Source organism: Chinchilla lanigera, unplaced genomic scaffold, assembly GCF_000276665.1.
Source record: "Chinchilla lanigera isolate Chin_1 unplaced genomic scaffold, ChiLan1.0 scaffold00076, whole genome shotgun sequence".
Lineage (NCBI taxonomy): Eukaryota > Metazoa > Chordata > Mammalia > Rodentia > Chinchillidae > Chinchilla > Chinchilla lanigera.
The window spans coordinates 10,367,186-10,387,423 of NW_004955477.1; the positions used below are offsets into that span (position 1 = coordinate 10,367,186).

General features: G+C 48.3%; 2 protein-coding genes across 2 annotated transcripts in view; one reads left to right on the top strand and one right to left on the bottom strand.

Annotated features, from left to right (window-relative positions):
• Inpp5a (inositol polyphosphate-5-phosphatase, 40kDa) overlaps positions 1-17,176 on the top strand; it is a gene marked incomplete at its 5' end in the record, with an annotated part of 236,330 nt that extends 219,154 nt beyond the window's left edge. Inside the window, 5 exon segments of the mRNA XM_005402047.2 lie at positions 2,076-2,149; positions 11,701-11,812; positions 14,697-14,765; positions 15,619-15,706; positions 15,795-17,176. Of these exon segments, the coding sequence (XP_005402104.1) occupies positions 2,076-2,149; positions 11,701-11,812; positions 14,697-14,765; positions 15,619-15,699 (336 nt within the window). The 3' untranslated portion in view covers positions 15,700-15,706; positions 15,795-17,176.
• Positions 17,177-18,847: 1,671 nt separating this feature from the next.
• Nkx6-2 (NK6 homeobox 2) lies at positions 18,848-20,238 on the bottom strand (the record flags this gene model as incomplete). The annotated part of the gene is given in 3 exon segments (XM_005402050.2): positions 18,848-19,311; positions 19,538-19,710; positions 19,789-20,238. Coding segments are annotated over 3 exon segments (834 nt in total). The 3' UTR covers positions 18,848-19,056.

The window sequence follows — 20,238 nt, forward strand, 5'->3', positions numbered from 1 at the left end:
TTAGTTTTTCACAGTAGGAGGCAATATGATGCTTACTCATGTGAGTCTGATTTATTTCACTTGTAAGTATGGACTTGAGTTGTATCCATTTACCTATAAAAGTCTCCAGATGAATAATACTCCACTGTATAAAAAGACCACATCTTTTTTATCCATTCTTTGGTTGATGAGCATTTAGGTGATTTCTAAGATTATGCTATTACAAATTGTGCTGCTATAAATATGGGTGCACTATATTTTTAATTATTAAAAAACATGAAAGAATCATCAGCAAAAGTACCCACCATGAAAAAAAAGTAGTAGACCAGGAAATCTACAGAACTTCTAGGTATATAGTTGTGGAAAGAACCTGGGGAAAAGGTTAGATTACCCTGCAAGAATGCCATAGGCAGCTAGTGTCCCCAGCATGTGAACATGTGCAGTACAGTGATAACATAAAAGTATACTTAGAATTTATAAAGCATCCAAGGTACAGTCACCCTGGGGGGCCCAGTTACAGGGTGTCACATGGGGTTTGGTACAGCCCTGAGGTTTCATTTCTTCCTTAAAAGTCTGCAGTAACTGTGAAAGAAATGACAAGATTTGTTGACTACAGGTGAGCGTGATCCTTAGACTTGCCCTGCACCTTCCTGAAACTGACATTTGTCGTTGGCATTCATTAAGAGACTACCACAACAGTTTGTTCAAAGGCAACAGTTTGTTCCTTGGCAGGTAGCTACAGAGCTAGAGTGCTTGCTCTTACTGTTAATCTTGGCCAAGACCATGTCAATGCCAGAGTGAAGCCAACAGCCTTCCCAGCACATGGCCTGCCTGCCAGACCTGGTGCTCCCTGCTGTGGAAACCCACCATTGCTGTCTGGTAGGTGCCAGGAACAGCATTGAGCTGGGTGAGGTTTGCTGTGGAGGTTCCCTAAGAGTGGAGGTACCTTCTAGTGCACAGGCTGCTCACCCTTGATGTCTCAGTCATACCAGGCAGTTTGAGACTCTCTGGCTCATGTCTGTAAACATCTAAGGTGCTGCAAGATGGTGGCTTTGATGGTGTAAGGTTGGAATAAGGCAGCTCTGTTTGGATGGTCCCTTGCTTTAAAGGGGCTTTGGCTTATTCCTCCTATCCCTTTGCCATAAGCACTGCCACTTCTGATGGGGTTGCAGCTATTTTTCGTGACCTAACCTTGATTCAATCCCAGACCACACAAGCTGATGAGCAGGAGGGGGGCCCACCAAATGCTGACTGGTGAAGGTGGCACTCTGGTGGAGAGTAGGCAGGAGGCCCAGTGCAGGTGGCCAGGTAGCAGCCTGGCACATAGGTAATTACTGTGTACATGGTGCTGCTAATTGCATGTTCAGGAATGATGGATGAGATGTCAAGAAGGAGCAAGGACACGGTATGATTTTGCGGGGAGCCCCCAGTGCAATGCTATGTCCCCACACAGCTGTGGAGTGGGACATGATTAATGAACAGTGTCCCGGAGGGTGTGCATGGTGATCACCCAGAGATGCAGCCATTGGGGACCCATTCCTTCTAGGGGGCACAATACCCTCTGGAGTTTGTCTCTAAAGCATCCCAGGGGTACAGGCTGTTGGCTGCCTTCTCCACATGTAGAAATGAACATTTCCTCCTGAGTTGTCAGAATCTTACCAGTGTGGAAGTGATCCACTCACACTGAGTTGACATCACTTGCTACATGAGTCACTTTGGGCATCGGCACAGCAGGAGCAGTGTCCCTTCTGTGAGAAAGCATTTTCCACTCTGGTGAGAACTGCCCAGACCCTGGCTCAGGCTGTGAGTGTGTGTTAGGATAACTGCATGTATCTTGAGTGAGCAGAACCAGGCAGCTCAAGAGCTACAGGTTGCACTGCTCACAGCCGAGACAGCTGATCACCAGAGCTGGGTGGGCAGGCATCCCAGATCTTTCTGGTGACCTGGCCAAGCAGATCCAAGGTAGGGAAGATATCACACTGAATGCTTGAGCCCTGTGAGGTTCCAGGAAGTTACAAATATCCCACCTGCACACAGAGCACTGTGTCTCCAGTGAGGAAAACCTACGTGACTTTATTTTCTTATCTTTTCTTTAGCTCTTGGAGTTTGACAAAGAGTTGTCAGTCTTTAAAGATAGACTGTATGAACTGGACATCTCATTTCCTCCCAGGTAAGGCACAGTGCCCCTGCTGGATGAACCAGGTAACCTTTCCCCTTCAGGTCCATTGTGTGTCAGTGCACATGTACTCATCTATGTGTGTTTCTGCATCTATATACATGTATATATCTGTGTGTATCTGTATGCATGTGTGCACTTGTGCCAGTGTGCATGCATGCTAAATGCACCCCTCCTACCCCTCCCAGTCCCAAAAAGCAAAATTAGCTCAGAGTAATAAATAGCGCTGTTACTCTTGGTTTTTTTAAAGATTTTTTTTCCCATTATGCAAAATAAGGCCATATTAGATCTGAACATGTGGGCTTCACTGGGTAGTTGTATTTGTGGCTCTTCCTGGGAATGTTGACTGTACCCCGCCCACCCCCATCCCACAATGGTGGAGGGTCCCAGAGGAATTCTGGTGTCTTTCTCAGGCAGGTTTCTCTGTTTTAGTGAGATATTTGTGGAATCTTGAAATCTACATGAGTAACAGTGGTTCCCTTCACAACACCGTAGGGCCTCAAAGGGCTATGATTTAAGAAAAAGGAATGATTTGACAGAAAGTAGCCAGGGATTGTGGCCAGGCCTGAATCTATAGCATTCTGCACCATGGCTGCCTTGGCTGTGCTGGACTTTCCTGAGGAGGGTACGTCATTGCCCACAGGCCTCTGGGATGCAGTGTCTATCTGGAAGCAGCTCATACAAAGGTGGCTGCCCAAGGGCAGGGATGCCCCATCATAGGTACAGGCCTCCGTAGCGCTTCTCTTCTCTTTCTCAGAAACCAAGTCAAAAGTGGTCATGCTTTGCGTGAAAAGCACACATAGCGTGATTTTTCTAACAGACATGAATGTTACGGATGATGACAAGGATCATGCCTGGGTCGTAGCTCTCTCACACCCACTTGTTTTACACCAGGCCCAGTGAGACACACTTCGTGTCCTTACCATGAAATAAGCAGTCATGTATCTTGAATGTGACTGGTAGCCAAGCAGCCTTTCACCTGCCTTGTCAGGATCAGCCTCATCACTGTGCCAGCCTCATCACTGTGTCTTTCCCTGGTCTCTATTGGGCTGGCCAGAACACTACCCTGTGGGGTCATTGGCCCAGCTGGGATTCTCTCCCAGTGCTTGAAAGTTACTTAAACACCAGAAATACAGGGCAGGGCCTGGTTAGGCTGGGAGTTAAAGGGCCTGGGTGGGAAAGGGAGACCCCCAACCTCCATAGCAGCCAAACGCCCTTCTTTCCACACCCAGGCAGGGGCTGGAGTCAGTTCTCACAGAGCTGGGACCACCTTTACTACGCCAGAGTGTTTTTGAAGGTTGAGAAAAATGGCATTAGCTAGATTCCTTGCTTGGTGGGCCCCTGGTGATTGGAAGCACAAGCTTCTGGGAAGGGGGATTGCTGAATGCCTGCTGTTGGTATTCAGGGTCCTTCAGCTCCACCCAGGCTTCTTTTGGGCATGTTTTCCCCTAGACGGGAGAGGAAAGCAGTTATGGGATTTTTAGAGGTGGGGCTTTGGCACCAAAAGAAAAATAAGGTGCCCCTGCGCCCTGTCATTGTCCATGGAGTATGATTGATTAGTATGGTCAGAGGGTATACTAATCTTGGTTCTCTAGAGGAACAGAACAGAGAGAAGGAGGTAAGGGGGAGAGGAAAGGAAAGGAGAGGAGAAGGGAGGGGAAGAGAGGGAAGGGGAGGAGGGGAGGAGAGGAGGAAGGAAGGAAAGAAGGAAGAAAGGAAAAGGAAGAAAGAAAAAGCAAAAAAAATTATGAGAGAATGGGGGAAAAAGAAAGAGAGAGAGAAAGAGAAAGAAAAAGAGAGAAAGGAAAGAGAGAAAGAAAGAAAGAAAGAACGAAAGAAAGAAAGAGAGAGAGAGAGAGAAAGAAAGAAAGAAAGAAAGAAAGAAAGAAAGAAAGAAAGAAAGAAAGAAAGGAAGGAAGGAAGAAAGAAAGAAAAAGAAAGAAAGAAAGAAAGAAAGAAAAAGTAAGTAAGTAAGTAACTATAAGGGAGAATTTATTAGATTGGCTTACAGGATCAGAGGCAGCATAGTTCCAAATGGCTTCCCTGGAGAGCCAGGGAAGCTTCAGAACAGGACAAGAGGGACTGATGGTGCAGTTCTAGTCTCCAGCTAAAGGCTGGAAGCTCCCTAGTCACTGGGTGTGAATCCATGTTCACATAATAAAGAAGCTGCAGTCTCATGTCCACAGGTGATGCCAGCAGCAAAAAAAAAAAAAAAAAGTGCACTGGTTCAAGGGTCAAGAGTTGAATCTTGTGCATGCAGACATCCTCCTCCTACTACTTTTTGTTATATCTGACCCCCTCATCCTGTTGGGTAGCGCTGCCCACATTTTCACAGAATTGGTTTTCCACACTCTGTTCATTGGCCCATAAGCCAGTCATCTCTGGACAAACTATCATAGGCATATCCAGAAGTACACTTTGCACTTTTCCAGGCATCTCGTAATCCAATCAAGTTGACAGCCAAGATTAGCTGTTACAGAGTGTCCCCCAAAATGTACATGTCCTCATACCAGAAATGGTTATATGACTTGCCAAAGGGGCTTGGTAGAGGCAGTTAAGGAAAATATCCTTAAGATAGTAGCCTGGATCACCCAGGTGGGCCCAATTAAATAACATGAGCCCTCTTTTCTGCCTGAAGGCAGAGAGAGATGTGCAGGAGGGAAGTTCAGAGTTGTAAGGTGGACTTGGGTGCCATACTGCCTTGGAAGTACAAGAGGGTTTGAGCTGAGCAGAATCCAGTCAAAGCCAGCGAAGAAACAGGACCCATCTTCCAGATGGGCCTGAGTGTACAACCTCAACTGCCAAGGTGAGGCAGAGCTGATACCTTAACTTTGGCCTTTGAGACCCCAAGCCAAGCCTGCCTGGACTCCTGACCCAGTGCTATGCAGTCCTGCCAACAGCCTTGAGAACTTGGATCACCCTACATTGTTTCTTTCTATCCCCCGTCTCTTACCCCCGGTACTGGGAATTGAATCTAACTATACATCCACATCTTAATGCTTTGTTGTGGGACTCTGGTATACTGCTTACCCATGGGCATCAACATCTGCCCATGTAAGGTGCTTCTACAGGGTGGCTGAGCCAAATGGCTTCTCTTTCTCTTGGGACAGCCCCTGCAAAGCCTCACCTCCCTGAGGCCAGAGTCTCAATGGCCCTGGCAGCAGAGGTTTGTCCAGTCCTTCCTGCCATCATATTGGCTTCATAGCAGTAGAGGTTGAACAGTTTCCCAAATTTGAACACCACCTGTATCTTCCCCATATGAGTCACATGTGTTCTCTGTGTTGGTTGACAGGATTTGTTTTTCATCCCTGTGTGAACTCCATATGTACTAAAGCTGACAGTGTCTATAGTGTTCATGGCATTGGGCTCTAAATAATAATAGCAAAGTATTTGTAGACATTCTTAAGTAGTATAGTGAATCTTTCTATTTATTAAGAGGAAAAATCCTATCCCATCATCAAAATGGCTGGCACTGAACATTGTTTTTCTTTTTTTGTTGTTGTTTTTTGTTTGTTTGTTTGTTTTTCTGGTACCGGGAATCGAACTTACGACCTCATGCTTGCCAGGCCGGCGCTGTGCCACTGAGCTAAATCCCCAGCCCACCGAACATTGTTTTTTGGGAACAAGTCTTAGAGAATCAATGTGAGCATTGATTCCAGTTTAGCCTAGGACCCCTTTACACTCTTAAAACTTTGGGGGACCCCCAAGGAGCTTTTGCTTTTGTTTTATCTAAAGATAGTATGAATTCTAAGTATTTGTTAATTCATTTAATAATGAACGCATTACATGTTAACATAAGTAACATTTTATGAAAGAAAACTATTTGCTAAACAAAAAAATTTGTGAGAGCAATGTTTTATCTTTTTAAATGTTTGTAAAGTTTTGCTGGACAGGTGATGGCTAGAGCACATGGAGTGGAGCTGACCTCCTACACACAGACAATCTGTTGGACATGGAAGGGATGTTTAAACCATCCCTGAAGACTGGATGGCCTTACTTCATCTAACTTTCAGAAACAGTGATTTCTTAGAAGTTTGATGCAGTGCAAGTCAGAAACTATCCCCTGTGGATGCTTGCTTCTCGTTTTGGAGTAGGTTTTTGGAGCTTGCACCTACTGGGTGGCAGCAGGTGTAAGTCCTTTGGAAATCCTGAGTGCTGAGCCAGGCAGGTGTTGGATGTCAGCTTGTCTCACAGAGCTGATGGCACCTCCATCAGGATACCCCAATCTCAGCAGAGGAGCAAATGCACTTCCCAAAATTCTGGATTTTTATTGAGAGTTTGAAATTTGTTGTTGGCAACAAATAATATCAATTGCTTCCCCAGAAAGGCAGACTTATCTTGTACCTTTATGAGAAGATCCCTGCAGCTACCCTGCCTGAGTAAGTGCACTTGTACGTCAGTCTGCCTGCAGGAATGGTACTCCATGAAAATGAGCAGTTGCAAAGCTGACAGCACAGACACAGCAGCACTGACCACCAGATGCCCGCATGGGGAATCCAGACTGCCTCCTGGATACATCCAGCTTATCCTGCTGAATCCTAAAACCCGTATTTCCCAGGTGTGCGGTTCCATAGAAGTTAGCATTTAAACTGCTTCATCAGGGGATCTGTAGGTGACTCTGGCTTCTACATAGTTCTGTGACTCTGGGAAGAAGGACACTCCTGCATAGCCCAACTGCTGCCTGGTTGCCACTCATGCCGCAGTGGCCTTTGCCCCATTGGTGCAACATCAGCACTGGAAATACCTAGTTATGTTACTGTTCTTGCAATACAGTTTTACCTTTTGAACCACTGGTAGGGTCCCAGGGACCCACAGAGGCCTACACACCACTCTCCAAGAACTAGCCCCAAACTGAAAACAACTGAACCCCACAAGTGTTAGAAAGGATATTCAAAACTGCAGTAGAATACTACCATACAGCAGCAATAGCAAAGAACATTCCTGTCCCACTCCAAGAATAAATCTAAACTCACAGTGTGGCAAACAAGGCCTATGTGGAGCACTGGGTGCTGCAAGATGCTTTTCCTGTGCAGTTTGCTTCAGACCAGCCCCTCTTGGTGCTAAGGCCATCTCTGCCAGTGAACATCCCTTCTACATTTGTACTTTGCCTTATACATGCTACATTTTAATATGAAGTTCACTGAAAACATTGGAAATTTAAGTGTCCTATATCTACTAATCAGAATGTTTCAAAGAACTTATTTAGAGATAAATTAGAAGATGTATTCCCTTCCAAAGAGAGATTAATTCACAGCAATGGAATGGGATGCTTTTGTTTAACAAATTACAAAATAAAATAACTTTTGAAAAAGACAAAAATATATACAATACAGGGAGGAAAGTCCCTTGGACTGTTCTCTTCAGTGGATACATTTACTAAAAATTAGGAACTAGGAGGCCCTTTTTAGAATATCTGTGGGCCATAATGTAGGGTTCTACTGTTTTCATATTTGTGTCTATAATGTAATACTAATTATCTGTGTAGAATAAGTATGAGCAGGATGAACCTTCTTGCCAAGGCTGAGTTAGGGTAGGGAGTTAGGACATCTGTCTAGCTGGCTGGCCACTGAGCCCTGACCTGGCCTGTGCCGATGTGAGAGACCGCACTGAGGGTGAGAACAGTAAGGGAATGGTTTATGCATAAAAGCCCTGGTCAGCCTGAGAGTGAGAATGAGAGCAAGTGTCAGCAGCCATCCTGGGGGCTGTGGGAAAGGAAACCAGTGCAGGCTCCTGGCCTGCAGCACCCCAGCCACCAGGATGCCTTCTTGTGGCACTTTGGTTACTGAATTCTTCCAGTGAATAGTTTTCAGTATTGACACAATCCATATTATTTAGTTATTTTCCTTGAGTTTTAATCCCCCCCCAATGAGGCATTTTGATAGCAGCTTGTATCTTTGAAACCTCATATATTACTGTGACTTCAGACCTCCATGGATATAGGAAGTGGTTTTTAGACATACAGTTGTAGCTGTGGATATACATGAAAGTCGTCTTCCTCTATGACATATTAAGTTGTCCTTGATGCTTGGTACCTTTGAGACAGGTGCGTCCCCCATTCAAGAGCCGTACAGTAACTGGGACCTGTTAATATTTTACCAGGTGAAAGCACAGGAGAGACTCTCTGCTTGCCCTCTCATCCCCTGGGGAAGTGGGGCTAAGCCTCCAGCTCTCCTTCTGAGAACAGCACTGAGCAATGCTGTAAACACCTTCGCTTGCTTGCTGGCTTGCTCACAAGAAAGCCTCAAGAAAGGCTGAGAATCTTAGCAGAGTTGTGGAGCCCCACCACCCCACTTTCCTCTTCCCAGTGTTCTCAGCTCTGCAGACTAACAAACTTAGTAGAGCTTTGTGCCCTGAAGCAGTGTTGTAGCTGCAGGGACCATGGCAACACTATCCAGAAGCCCAGCCAGACAAACAAGCTACCGCTGCCCACATCCTGAGGGAAGGAGTGTGAGAGGCAAAGAGGAAGGGAGGTAGCATGCCCTGGGAGCACAGGTGGGCGATTGTTAATTTTATCACCACTGCAATTAATTATGACGATTATTCTGGAGCTGTATAGGGCTGAGATAGGGCCAACTTGTCCTGCTTCCCACCCCATGCAGGTTTGCTTCCAGATAAGTGTGGGTATACGACACTGCTCACATTAATCATGTGTGGACAGCCCACATCCAGGCCCAGGCGTCCTGCAAGTAGCCTTACAGTTGGGAAGAGGAAATGGGATCTCATGGTCTACATGTGCCTCCCCAAACTTGTCTGGCACCAGAATCTCATGTATTTGCTCTTTGGGTGTCAGAGAACACCACAGGGCTGTACGGGCAAGCATACTGCCTGCAACGGCCAGGCCCTGCAGCCCATCCCAGCCAGGATTTCCCTCAGCCTATGAACTCTCCCATGGCAGCCAGGATCTATCCTGAGGCCCAGAGAGGTCAGGGGCATGTGGGACTCTGCAGGCTTGTACCCTCTGGGTGCAAGTTGGTTTGAAGAACAACAAAAGGAGTTGGTCCTGCCACTCTAAGCTGTCCTTTGACTCAGCATAGAGCCCATTATACCCAAGTAGGACCCATCAGTTCCTATCCCTGTAGACTGATACCCTAGCCTGCCGGATCTGGCTTCATGAGTCTACATAAGGTCCCATGCTCCTCCTCAGTGTGCTTGAAGAATGGAATCCATTTATCTGTAAACTCGCTTAAAAGACATCCACAGTGTTTGAAACCCAGATCTCAGTGTTTATACTCAGTCCTTCAGGCATGTTGTGCTACAACCTTTGAAGAAAATCCCCCCAGCAGACGAGTTTTCTGCCACAGTGACAACATTGCTTCTGTCTTGTCCTGAAATGGTGGTGTCTAAAAGCATTTGAGTTGAATCTTGTTCCCTTGCAAATTGGCACTTCCCAGTGATGCTTTTTAGGCTGAACCCTAATGGGTTTCTATTGTATGCTGTGTCAGCTGCACACCAGACCCATGTCTTAACACAGCCAAGCAATAGGTATAGGAGACTTCCCATCTTGGGTTTGTTTGTTTTTTTTTTTTTTTGGTTTTTCTCCGGTACCGGGAACCGAACTCATGACCTTGTGCTTGCCAGGCAGGCGCTTCTGCCGCTGAGCTAAATCCCCAGCCCCTGAGACTTCCCATCTTAATCAGCAAGAGGAACCTAACCTAACCTATGCATTCCAGATGGAAAAGCCAGCCAGATACTGCTCCATCTAGTGATGTCCACCTATTGCACTTGAGTATTGGGAAGAGGCTGGACTTCCTGTGAGTGAAGGTGGCCTGCTCTCTGATCATAGCAAAGAACTTTCTAGCCCAGCTTAGCCACTAGAGGACAACAGCATGTCACACTCTGCAGACCACCCACAGCCTTTGCTGCCCTCACTCTGACTGATACAGAGCTTGTTCAGTTGAGTGACTCAGCATGTTTGTCTATCATCGTTTAGAAGCTGGGGCAAATCTGTGTAGCCTGATTGTGCAGCCCTTTGGGCTGTGGGCCTGTGCAGGAAGCCTGCTCTGAGCCTCAATGCCATTCCTTAGGGGGCTGTGTTAGAATGTGCACAGGGCATTTCCAGTGGGGGTTGAGCTTCAGTATAATCCATAGTTGGGATAAACTGAGAAACACTTGAATGAGGTAACCCATCATTTTAAATGTGTAGAAATAAGACAGGCTGTACTGACTGGCTGTTTTCCCTTAAAGAAAAAAAAAATAAGTTACTTATATTTTCTATTCTTTAAAAATACAATGTTGTCATCAGTAAAAACTATGTAAGTTTGTTTTTAGCCAAATTCAGATCTTTAATCTGGTAAAGTGGTGCTTCTCTGTGAGAATCATGAGTCATAAGCCTAGTTGGATCTCTGTAGAGAGCAAAGATGGAAAAACATGTTCAGTGAGGCACCAGCCCATCTTTGGTGGTTGAGGCACAGTAATGACAGGCCTAAGGTCCTTTCCATGGGCAGTGGGAGAAGGGGCCAGGCCTGCAGGTTATACGAGTCCCTCTCAGAAGGCCCACAGAATCAACATGTGACAGGTGCCCATGACAGCATAAGCCTGTAAAATCAGTAGCACTCTCCTCTTCCAGGAAAGCTGGCAGGAAAATCTAACAGTGAGTGCCATTCTCAACAAACACTATGTGGCATTTTGGAATTAACCTGAAAAAACACATTAAACTTTTACAAGGACAGTCTTTAGAGTCTGCTGAAAGCTGTAAGCACAGTGTGAGTGAGCAGATGTACCATACTGAGATACACAACTAAACAGAGAAGGATTTTTCCCACACACCATCATTCTTAGTAGAACTTGTTACTGCATTGCAGTCCCAATCAAAATGCCTGCTTGTGGTGGGTTTGTATCTTAGAAGGAATGGTGGATTAGGCTGGGCCCATTGAGATGGCACTATGCCCTGGGCCAGGCCAAGGTGTTCATTTCAGACAGAAAAGGAAGCAGGTGGCTACTTCTTACAGCTAGGCCCATAGGTCTGTGGGTCCTCTTTGTATGGGTGAAGGAGCTGGTGACATGTGGAGACACAGCCAAGCCAGTGGGGGCTTCTCAGAGCCAAGATGAGTAAAGCTGGGGACAGATGATAGTTTTCGGAGGCACAAGTAACAGTCCTCTATGATGATATAGGATGTATTGAGCACATGGGTTAGCAAGCTTAGCAGGTGCTGAGCCAACTCCCTAGTCTGGTCATCACTTGCCAGTGAAGCATTACCTATGCGGCTAGAGCCATTCTCAGACCCTCAGAGGAAATAGACAAGGACAGTCACAACCCACTGTAGTTTGATGACCCCGGGGTCATGGGCTGAACACTGGATCCTCCCCACATTAAGAAGCTAGGCTGTTGGAGAAGGTGAGGGAGAAGTGTGCAGCTAGATTGTCCTGAGCTATCTGTAGACCCATGCAGAGAGAGTTGTTTGATAGGAAAACTTAAGTTGTAAGTTTCACTTTGTATTCTTGAAACGTGTGTGTGCATTCTTTCTCTGGATAGCACAGCCTTCTCTTGGAACAAGGGATGACTACAGCCTACGTACTGCTAACCCTTCACTTCTGTATATCCCCAGCTACCCTTACAGCGAGGACTCCAGCCAAGGTGAGCAGTACATGAACACTCGGTGCCCCGCGTGGTGTGACCGCATCCTCATGTCTCTGTCTGCCAAGGAGCTGGTGCTCAGGGTAAGTGGGAACCCCCACTGGGACCAGCTGCAGGGAAGGACAGGGCAAGGACCAGGTGGAGTGAGCTGCCTAGCCTAGAAATACTCCACGTCAAGCCCTGACCTTATCCTTAGGTGAGCTGAACAGAAGCTCTGGTTGCCTTCTCATCCATGGCTTAGGTCCCAGTGAGTGCCATTGTCCTTCTAGGTAGAAATATGCATCAGTGATCATCAAGCAGTAGTCTAAAAATCACAGTTTATTAAATCCTTGGGGTTCAGTGTGCTTTTGTCCATGAAAGAGTTCATAGGCTGTGAAGCATAGTAGAAATTTCTCATTGCAAGTCAGAGCCAGGTTCACATCTTGGCTCCATAAGTTAAAACTAGATGGGTGTCATTCTCAGGAGATCAGAAGAGCCAGGGTTTTTTGGTTCCTACATCTTAACATACAAGGAGTATTTTCAAAGGAATCAGTATCTGATTTAGTTTCATCACCCCCATCAATGAAAATGTAACAGTAAAGCACAGGCATTCATGTGGGAAGCAGCAATTTGATTCTGTGTTCAGAGCTATGGGTCTCTGACGGGCCAGTGGTTAGGAGGAGGCAGGAGATGGAAGTGGGCCTGGGGCTCTGTCAGTTCTGCCCCTCAGTCCCTGATACCTAGGCCCAGAGCAGCCACCCGCTTTGACCAGTCCTCACCTCAGTGTGGTGCTTGGTTGGGTTCCATTTACTCTCATCTTCCCATCTATGTCCTTATGCCAAATGACTCAAACACCCCACTGGGCCTTGAATACCTCTCTCCCAAGTTGCTGGCCACCTCACGGAGGCTCTACTGGCCTCTGGTGTATGGCCATTGTCCCTACGTACAGTACTGGGCTCCGCTCTACTTTTCCCCATGCCTGGAGCATCTTAGGCATAAGCAGTGCTCAGTTCCTGGCCATGGAGAGGAACCTGCTGGTCACAGCCAGCAGTAGAGACAGGGATTGTTGGGCAGATGCTCCTTGGGTCTGCAGCAAGTTTGGGTGGGGTGGAAGACCGCTCAGGACAGTTTCCAGCTTTGGGACAGGGCCTGTGCCCTGTCTATGCCTCCTCATCCAGGACCATCGCTGAGGAGAGGCCACTGTGGATCCTTCCTTGCCAAGGCCTTCTTGAATGAAGCTGCTGTACTTGGACCCTGGCCCGGGAGCCCAAAGATGCAGGATGAATTGAGCGGCCTAGCCTTGGACACATCCCTGCCTTTACTAATCTGGGCTTGCTCATCAGCTCTGTGGAGATGACAGTGTGGGAATCGAGCAGACAGGAAAGTTACATGGTGACTCATGGTGGACATTCTCACCTGCTGGCTAGAATAAAACCCTTCAAGGGACTTAGGTGGAAAGAAGAGAAACTCATGTCTTCCACCAGGGAACTATCTAACGTCTCAAAAACTTTATTTTGTAGTAAACTCTGTAAGATAACATGGTGGGTAGGATGGTAGGTAGAAGACTGGCTGGAGTCTGTGTGGCCAGGGGCTATAGCCCAGTCCAAGGAAGGCATCATTTTAGCCTATTCTACATTCATTCACAACGCCTTTGGGTCCCCAGGCCCAGGGTTCCATACCTTAAAATGATAGTGGAAGACTAAGCTCTGCTCTTCAGCTAAGCTGAGGACAAAACACACAGGTACCTTGAAGGAGGCCCTGTCTTCAAGGCTGGAGTCAGATAGTTCTCCCAAAGGGGCTGCCTAGTCAGTGGGCAATACAGTACAAGCAGACGGTGCCACAAGCAGTCTCTGTGGTGCCATCCATCATGCCATGCTCCAGTTCCTCATCATCATGTTCCGTTCTGCTTCCTGAGCCCTAAAACACCGAAGGTGGCGTGCTGCCTGGGAGCCTCCATGATGAATGCTCAGTGAGATGTGCCTGCGTTCTGCCTGCGCCCTGCTGTAATTTGTTTATCTGTCCAAAGATTATGCAGTTGAAAATCCACAATTTTATGCTGCCTTTGTAAATTACCACACTGCGTTTGATGAATGTTTTCCCACTTCCGCAGAGGCGGCTTTATGCTCATGAAAGATTGGAAAGTGTTCATGCATGCGGTGCCGAAGGTTATGTTTTTATACTTTCTGGCAGGAGACCATGTTGGAAAGTAAATCTGACCTTAAGCTTCCTACTGCATTAAAGATAATTCAGTTTTAACTTTATAGTCTCGGAAGCTTCAGCTACAGATATAAAACTTCAGCCCAGTCAAAGCTGACTGATTACCAGCAACAAAGCCTTTACCATCGTACGCGAAATACAAACATGCGCCAGCCTTGAGCCACTGCAGGGGTGAGGGAAGTGTGCACAAGGCAGATAATTAGTGTGTACACAATGCTTTGTGCAGTATATGGAATTCAGTGCATCCTTATGTGCAGAGTTCTAGGTTAATATAGCAGACTGTAAGAAACAAATGTAAATAGCAAAAATCAGAAATAGATGAGCTGCTTCAGTCTGTGGGGTACCCTTGAAGGAAAGTTCAGAGTGGCAGTAATTGCAGTGAGCAGGGCCCTGTGCCTCCCCCAGTAAGCCAGTAGCACACAACAACATTAGAAAGAGAACTGGTGAAGGCCTAACCCCCCTCACCCCCTCCACCATGTCACCTCTGTCCTTCTAGAATCAGGGTCCCACCCAACAGAAGAGCTTGGCCAGGGTGGTAAGGTATTATAAGACCAGCTAATGTTCTCCCACTACCTCCTAGGGACACTTAGGAGGACCAGAGCCCCTTGGGAAGGGGAGCAGGGCAGGTGATAGTGGTTCATTCACAGGGACTACCTCCATACTCCTCCCTTCTACCAGGACACCCCAAAGCCCCTGCTTGTCTGTCACTTCTTGGCAGGATAATGGGATACCCCAGCCTCCCCACACCACCCTCTCTTTGTTTGCTTCCAGTCGGAGAGTGAGGAGAAGGTTGTCACCTACGACCACATCGGGCCCAATGTCTGCATGGGAGACCACAAGGTGATGTGTGCTGCACTGCGGTCCAGGGGCTGGATGGCCAGTGGGTGGGGAGCAAGCAGGCAGTCTCTCATCTCCTTAGTCTGGCTTTATAGAATATGCCAAATTGGTCTGATTTGATTTAGTTTTAATAAAATACTGAAAGACAGTTGAATAGGTAGGAGGGAAGCAGAAACAACTAGTCATCATAGAACAAAATACACTATTGTATTATTTGTAAAGAAAAAAAAAAGTTTTGTCTCCAACTGGTCATTTTTGAAGGCTATTTCTCAAGTACACATTTGGAATATTTTCATGGCTTTCTTATGCCAAGCTTACATCGACCAGGCAAAATAGGGATGAACTCATCTAGACCTGGTATACTCAGGGCCAGGTACTACTGAACTGAACAGACTACTTACACATGTGACTGCCCCTAAGCTCAGAACAGCCAGCAGTCCCCATCAGCAGTCACACCAGGTGACTAACTGATCATGCCCCATTTTCAGCCAAATGAGATGAACCCATTTCCTCTACATTCACAGCCTCTTGAATTCATTTCCAAGGATGGGCACATTTGCCTGCTCACATCATTTGGGACTTACTTAGTAACTCTTCAAATCAGTTATAAAAATTGTACTGAGTTTTATCTGAAACAACTCCTTCTGTATGAACAGAAAGGGACTGTCACAGGCCTGTTGTGGCCCTGCCCCTGTATGCCAGGTCCAGGCTAACAGACTCAAGTCTCTGCTCTGCACACATGATTTAGCATCACCTCCTGTGGATGTGATTGTGGCCCCCAGGAGACTTGAGAGCCAGGGGCCTGGTGGGAGGCAGCAGCACGTGGACTAACACTGCTTTCTTCTCCCCACTGCAGCCTGTGTTCCTGGCCTTCCGAATCGCGCCCGGGGCAGGTAAACCTCATGCACATGTGCACAAGTGTTGTGTCGTGCAGTGACGTGGTGGTAAATATGACTCCTTCCCATAGTTTTCCTTTTCTTCAGTTTTTCCTGGTGTGTTTGTTCCTTTAACAAATTACTAATTCCACTTCAGGGAAGAGGTGCCAGCGCAACGAGAGGACCCTCCGCGAGACCTCCCTGTAGCAGCATATTGAAACTCGTACTCCTAACAGCTGCATCAGAAACCTGCCCAAGCACCACCTGCTAGATGGCCGGCCCCACACTTCGCTTCAGCCTCCGGACCATTCCGGAAAAGCCTCACATACCTCACTGTCGTGTCTGTTCATGTGACATTAAGTAGAAACATGGGTTTTTTAAAGACAAGTCACAGTCCTGTTGCCAAAACTCTGATAGCAGAGAGATTCCATATTTTAGATTTCACAGTTTTCCATTTTCAAAAATTGTCTGTGGAGGAGCTTCTCCAGCGTAGAAACCCCAAGGTGTCAAGCGTCCCTCTCTGCCAGGAGGAGTTGTGCCTGGGCTGACCCAGGCAGTGAGGCCACCGTGTCCACCCTGAGGCCCCTCCGTGGTCTGACTCTACTGCCATGTTACATGGTGTCTGAATCACACTGCAGCTGCTTTCCATTTTTATATATATAAATACATATAAATATATACTTTTTAAAAATAATTTATAAATCTTACCAAAACTTATGCTAAATATACTTTCCAGTATGAATGCACGAGTGTCATATCAGCAGGTAGAACTGCAGTCTAGGAGTTTAGTGATGTGTACGTCAGCACACAAGTTTCCGAGACAGCATTGACCTAGCAGTGCTGCGGGGCAAAAGTGGCCCCTCTGCACTTCTGTACTAGCAGTTTGTCACCCCTCTGCCTTTCTCTGTGTAACATTAAGAACTGAATGTGAAGTTTATAGCTAGCCTGGGTGTACCTTTTAAGAATTTTGTAAACTGTTTTGTCTGTCTTTTGTTACCGTTTTATGGTGCCAATATTCTACATTAAAAACCATAATCTCGTGGGAGAATTAGAATAGCCTCGTCTGCGTCCCACAGAGATTGCTTCTAATGTGAGCTATACAAAACACGGAAGAGAAGCAACACTGGGTTGCACTACCGACGCCTGTGTAACTACCCTGTTGCCAACAACACTCTGCTCCCAGCACTGAGCACAGCGTCGGAAGGTGACTGCAGAGCCTGTTGACGAAACACAAGCGTGGGCTTTATTGATTTACTTCAGAACACTACAGTTCCTGGACTGCATAGGCATGAGATCGATGTTTGTTTTTATAGAAATCACTACTGTCTTGAGTCATTTGGTGTCCACATGCCGGCCCGTGTTCTTGACGCTGCACTGGTCGGTGTCTCTGTTAAGTGCTGCGGTCGCTGCTCGTCAACATGCCACATTGCAGCCACCAAGCGGCGATCCTGTCTGTGGGCTTCAGCTGTGGGTCATTCCGAAGGCCTTTGGAAGTGACTGCTCGGTTCCTAAGCAATAAAATTGATCATGGTGAAAACAGTTCTTTGCTGGCTTTGTTTTCCTTCCTTCCCAGTTCCCATCACCTTTGAAATGCTAAGTAATGGGAGTGGCCTCCTTTGTGCCCTGTGTTTGCTGTGAGCACATTCCTAATCCTGGAATTTCACTGTGTCACATACTGTCACAAGGCATTCATCTATTAGTTGGGAGTAGAAAATAATTGGACTTTTTACTGTAGTAAAATAAGACTTGTTCCTCCCACATTTTTAATGGGATTGTATAAATGCTTTCCTCAAAACTTTAAAACTGGAAATGCCTCTGCTCTTTAAGCCAACAGAATGGTTCCCTCACAGAAATGACACTCCAAGCCCTTAAAATATTTTTTAAGAAGTAGCTCCCTTTTAAAGAAAATTGGTCAGCTCAAAATGTGAGAAATGTTTCTTTAAACTAGCGGTACAGCAAAATTAGTGGTTAAAAAAAAAAAAAACCACCCAAATTTAAGCCTTTTACATTTCTCTGAAATGTTTTTGAAAGTTTGTTCCAAGAGAAATCTTGTAATTGTAGTAATATAGTTATTTTCACATAACGTGAAATTAAAACATTAGTGCCCATTAAGATACGGCTGTGGAGCATCAGCCAGAGTCTGGCCACAGCATATTGGTTTTTGGTAATGCAGTGGGTGCCTTTTATAACTGGTGGGCATACTGCTCGGTGAGGATACTGCTTATGGTGCAGGACAGTGGTGGCTGGCTGTCCCCTATGTACCCTCCTAAGGGGCCTGCCCTCAGCATCTGGGGTGAAGGCTTGGAAGCCGTTTTAGGGTGGTTCAGCGTGGAGATTTGTGAGCTGGCCCTCAGCGGGCACAATTATTTTGGACTTCTCTTTGCAATTTTAGCTGGAACAAAATAGTACTTTCTAGCAGTGAAAAATCTATTAACACGGTAGCCAAAGGACCATAATGTAGAATCTCAACCCGTTTCACCACATGTGCGTTTAGCAGGCAAATTCGAAATACTTCATTTTCTGACTAAAGGACTTTTAAAAATAATCATTTCAAAATGCCTGCACCCGAGGCAGAGAACATAGAAGCAGAGCCGACTGGGCTTGAAGCTCAGCAGCAGATCAGAGAAACTGGGCACCGCTTACTGCCCCAGGCTGAAAAAAAAAACAGTGCCTCCCTGGGTGTGGGTGGGCAGGCTCACGGCTTACTCGGCTTTTGGAAAAACCCAGTGTGTTTTAGTCTCTCCAAACCTCATCCATCCAAACCAACGCAACTGAAGACGCCTTGCATGGTGCATCGCCTGCCTCTGGGTGCCAGGAGCCAAGGCTCTGGCCGCGGGAGGTGAGATCCGTACCTGCCGCGGGGCCACGCCTGCTGAGCGCCCAGATCTATGCCGCTCCGCCTTGCGCCTCTTGCTGTGGCTCGGTCCCTTCTTCTGGACGCCCGAAGTTGCAGGCTACGTGCTCGAGTCCTGCCGGTCTGGCAGTCTCCGAACTCCCAGGCTCCGCAGAGCCCGCAGCTTCAAACCCGGGTGCACACAAGGGGCCCCGGGTCCTTCGCGCGCTACCACCGTGCATTCCAGCGCCGCGCCTAGGCGCCAGGCTGGGAGAACAGACAGGACAGCGGCAGGAGGGGACGGGCTGCCCACAGGCATCTCGCTCGTTGTGGAAAAAACACGCGGTGCAGCCTCGGGAGCCGTGGCTCCTACCGGGACGTGTTAAATAATTTATTGATTATACAAAGTGATCCGCCCACCCCACGCCTACGGGAAGGGATGCCGCCGGACCCCCGCACGTCGCACCGGAGCCGAGCCGCTTTATAACTTATTCTGTAAAAAATATATATACACATTGCGGCGCGGCAGCTGACGTCGGGGCTCCGGCCGCGCCCGGTACCCTGGTTCTATGGCCTGGACGAGGCCTCACAAGGCGTCCCCCGCGCCACCGCCGCATGGGCTGACCAGCGCCAAGTTCGAGGGTTTGTGCTTCTTGAGCAGCCGCGTGATCTTCTCGTCGTCAGAGTTGGGGTCCAGGGGCCGGTTGTACTCATCATCGTCCTCTGCGTCGGAGCCGCCCACCTTCAGCTTCTCCGCATCTGAATCTTGCTTCTTCTTGGCCGATGCCATTTCTGCCGCGTGCCTCTTCCGCCATTTGGTTCTCCGGTTCTGGAACCACACCTGGGATGGAGGGGAATCATCAGATTGGCCTCCGAAGCTCCCAGCCCTGTGCCTCGCTCTCTCTCGGAGCCCCAGCCCTAATCCTGCCGTCTGCAACCGCGGACCTGCCTGGCTGGCCGGCCAGGCAGAGGCCGGGCGGCTGCTTGCCAGTCCTTCGCAGGACGCGGGCTCCGGAGCCAGCCTCGGCCCAGCAGGATCCCGCGGAGACCTCCCCGGTTGCGCTCACCTTCACCTGGCTCTCAGTCATGCCCAGAGAGTAGGCGAGTCGTGCGCGCTCCGGGCCCGCCAGGTACTTGGTCTGCTCAAAGGTCTTCTCCAGTGCGAAGATCTGCTGGCCCGAGAAAGTCGGCCGCGAGTGCTTCTTCTTGCCATCCTTGTCCAGGATCCCAGTGCCTTGGGCTGTGAAGGAGGGTGAATGAGCGCGGCCAGCGCCACACCACCAGTCCGCCCGCGCCGAACCCCGCGCAGACTACTTACCCGGGCCGGCCAGGCGCGGGTCCCTCCAAGGCGAGCCCTGCACCACGCCGGGCCAGAAGATAGGCGGGCGCCCAGGCAACTCGGCCAGCGGCTTGGGGTAGCCACGCGCCACGGCGGCTGCAGGTCCGAAGTAGACGCCGGCCGACGAGGCTAGCCCGTTGAGGCGGGGCAGGCCCCCCAGGAGGCCACCGCCCGCCGTGCCCACTGGCCTCCCCAGAATGTCGCTGATACCGTGCGGGGTGCCAAGAGGCAACTGCGCTCCTAGGCCGCCCAACGTGGGCGCTTTGAAGCCGGCAGGTCCCTGCAGCGCATAGGGGAACAGCGAGGTCTTCATCTCGGCCATGTTGTGCAGCGCAGCCAGTGGTGCGCTGCTAAGTACGAACGCGCCCGGGCGGTTAGCGTCCATGGGCGCCGCCGCCGCCGGCCAGGGCGCCCATCCGGGCCCAGCCG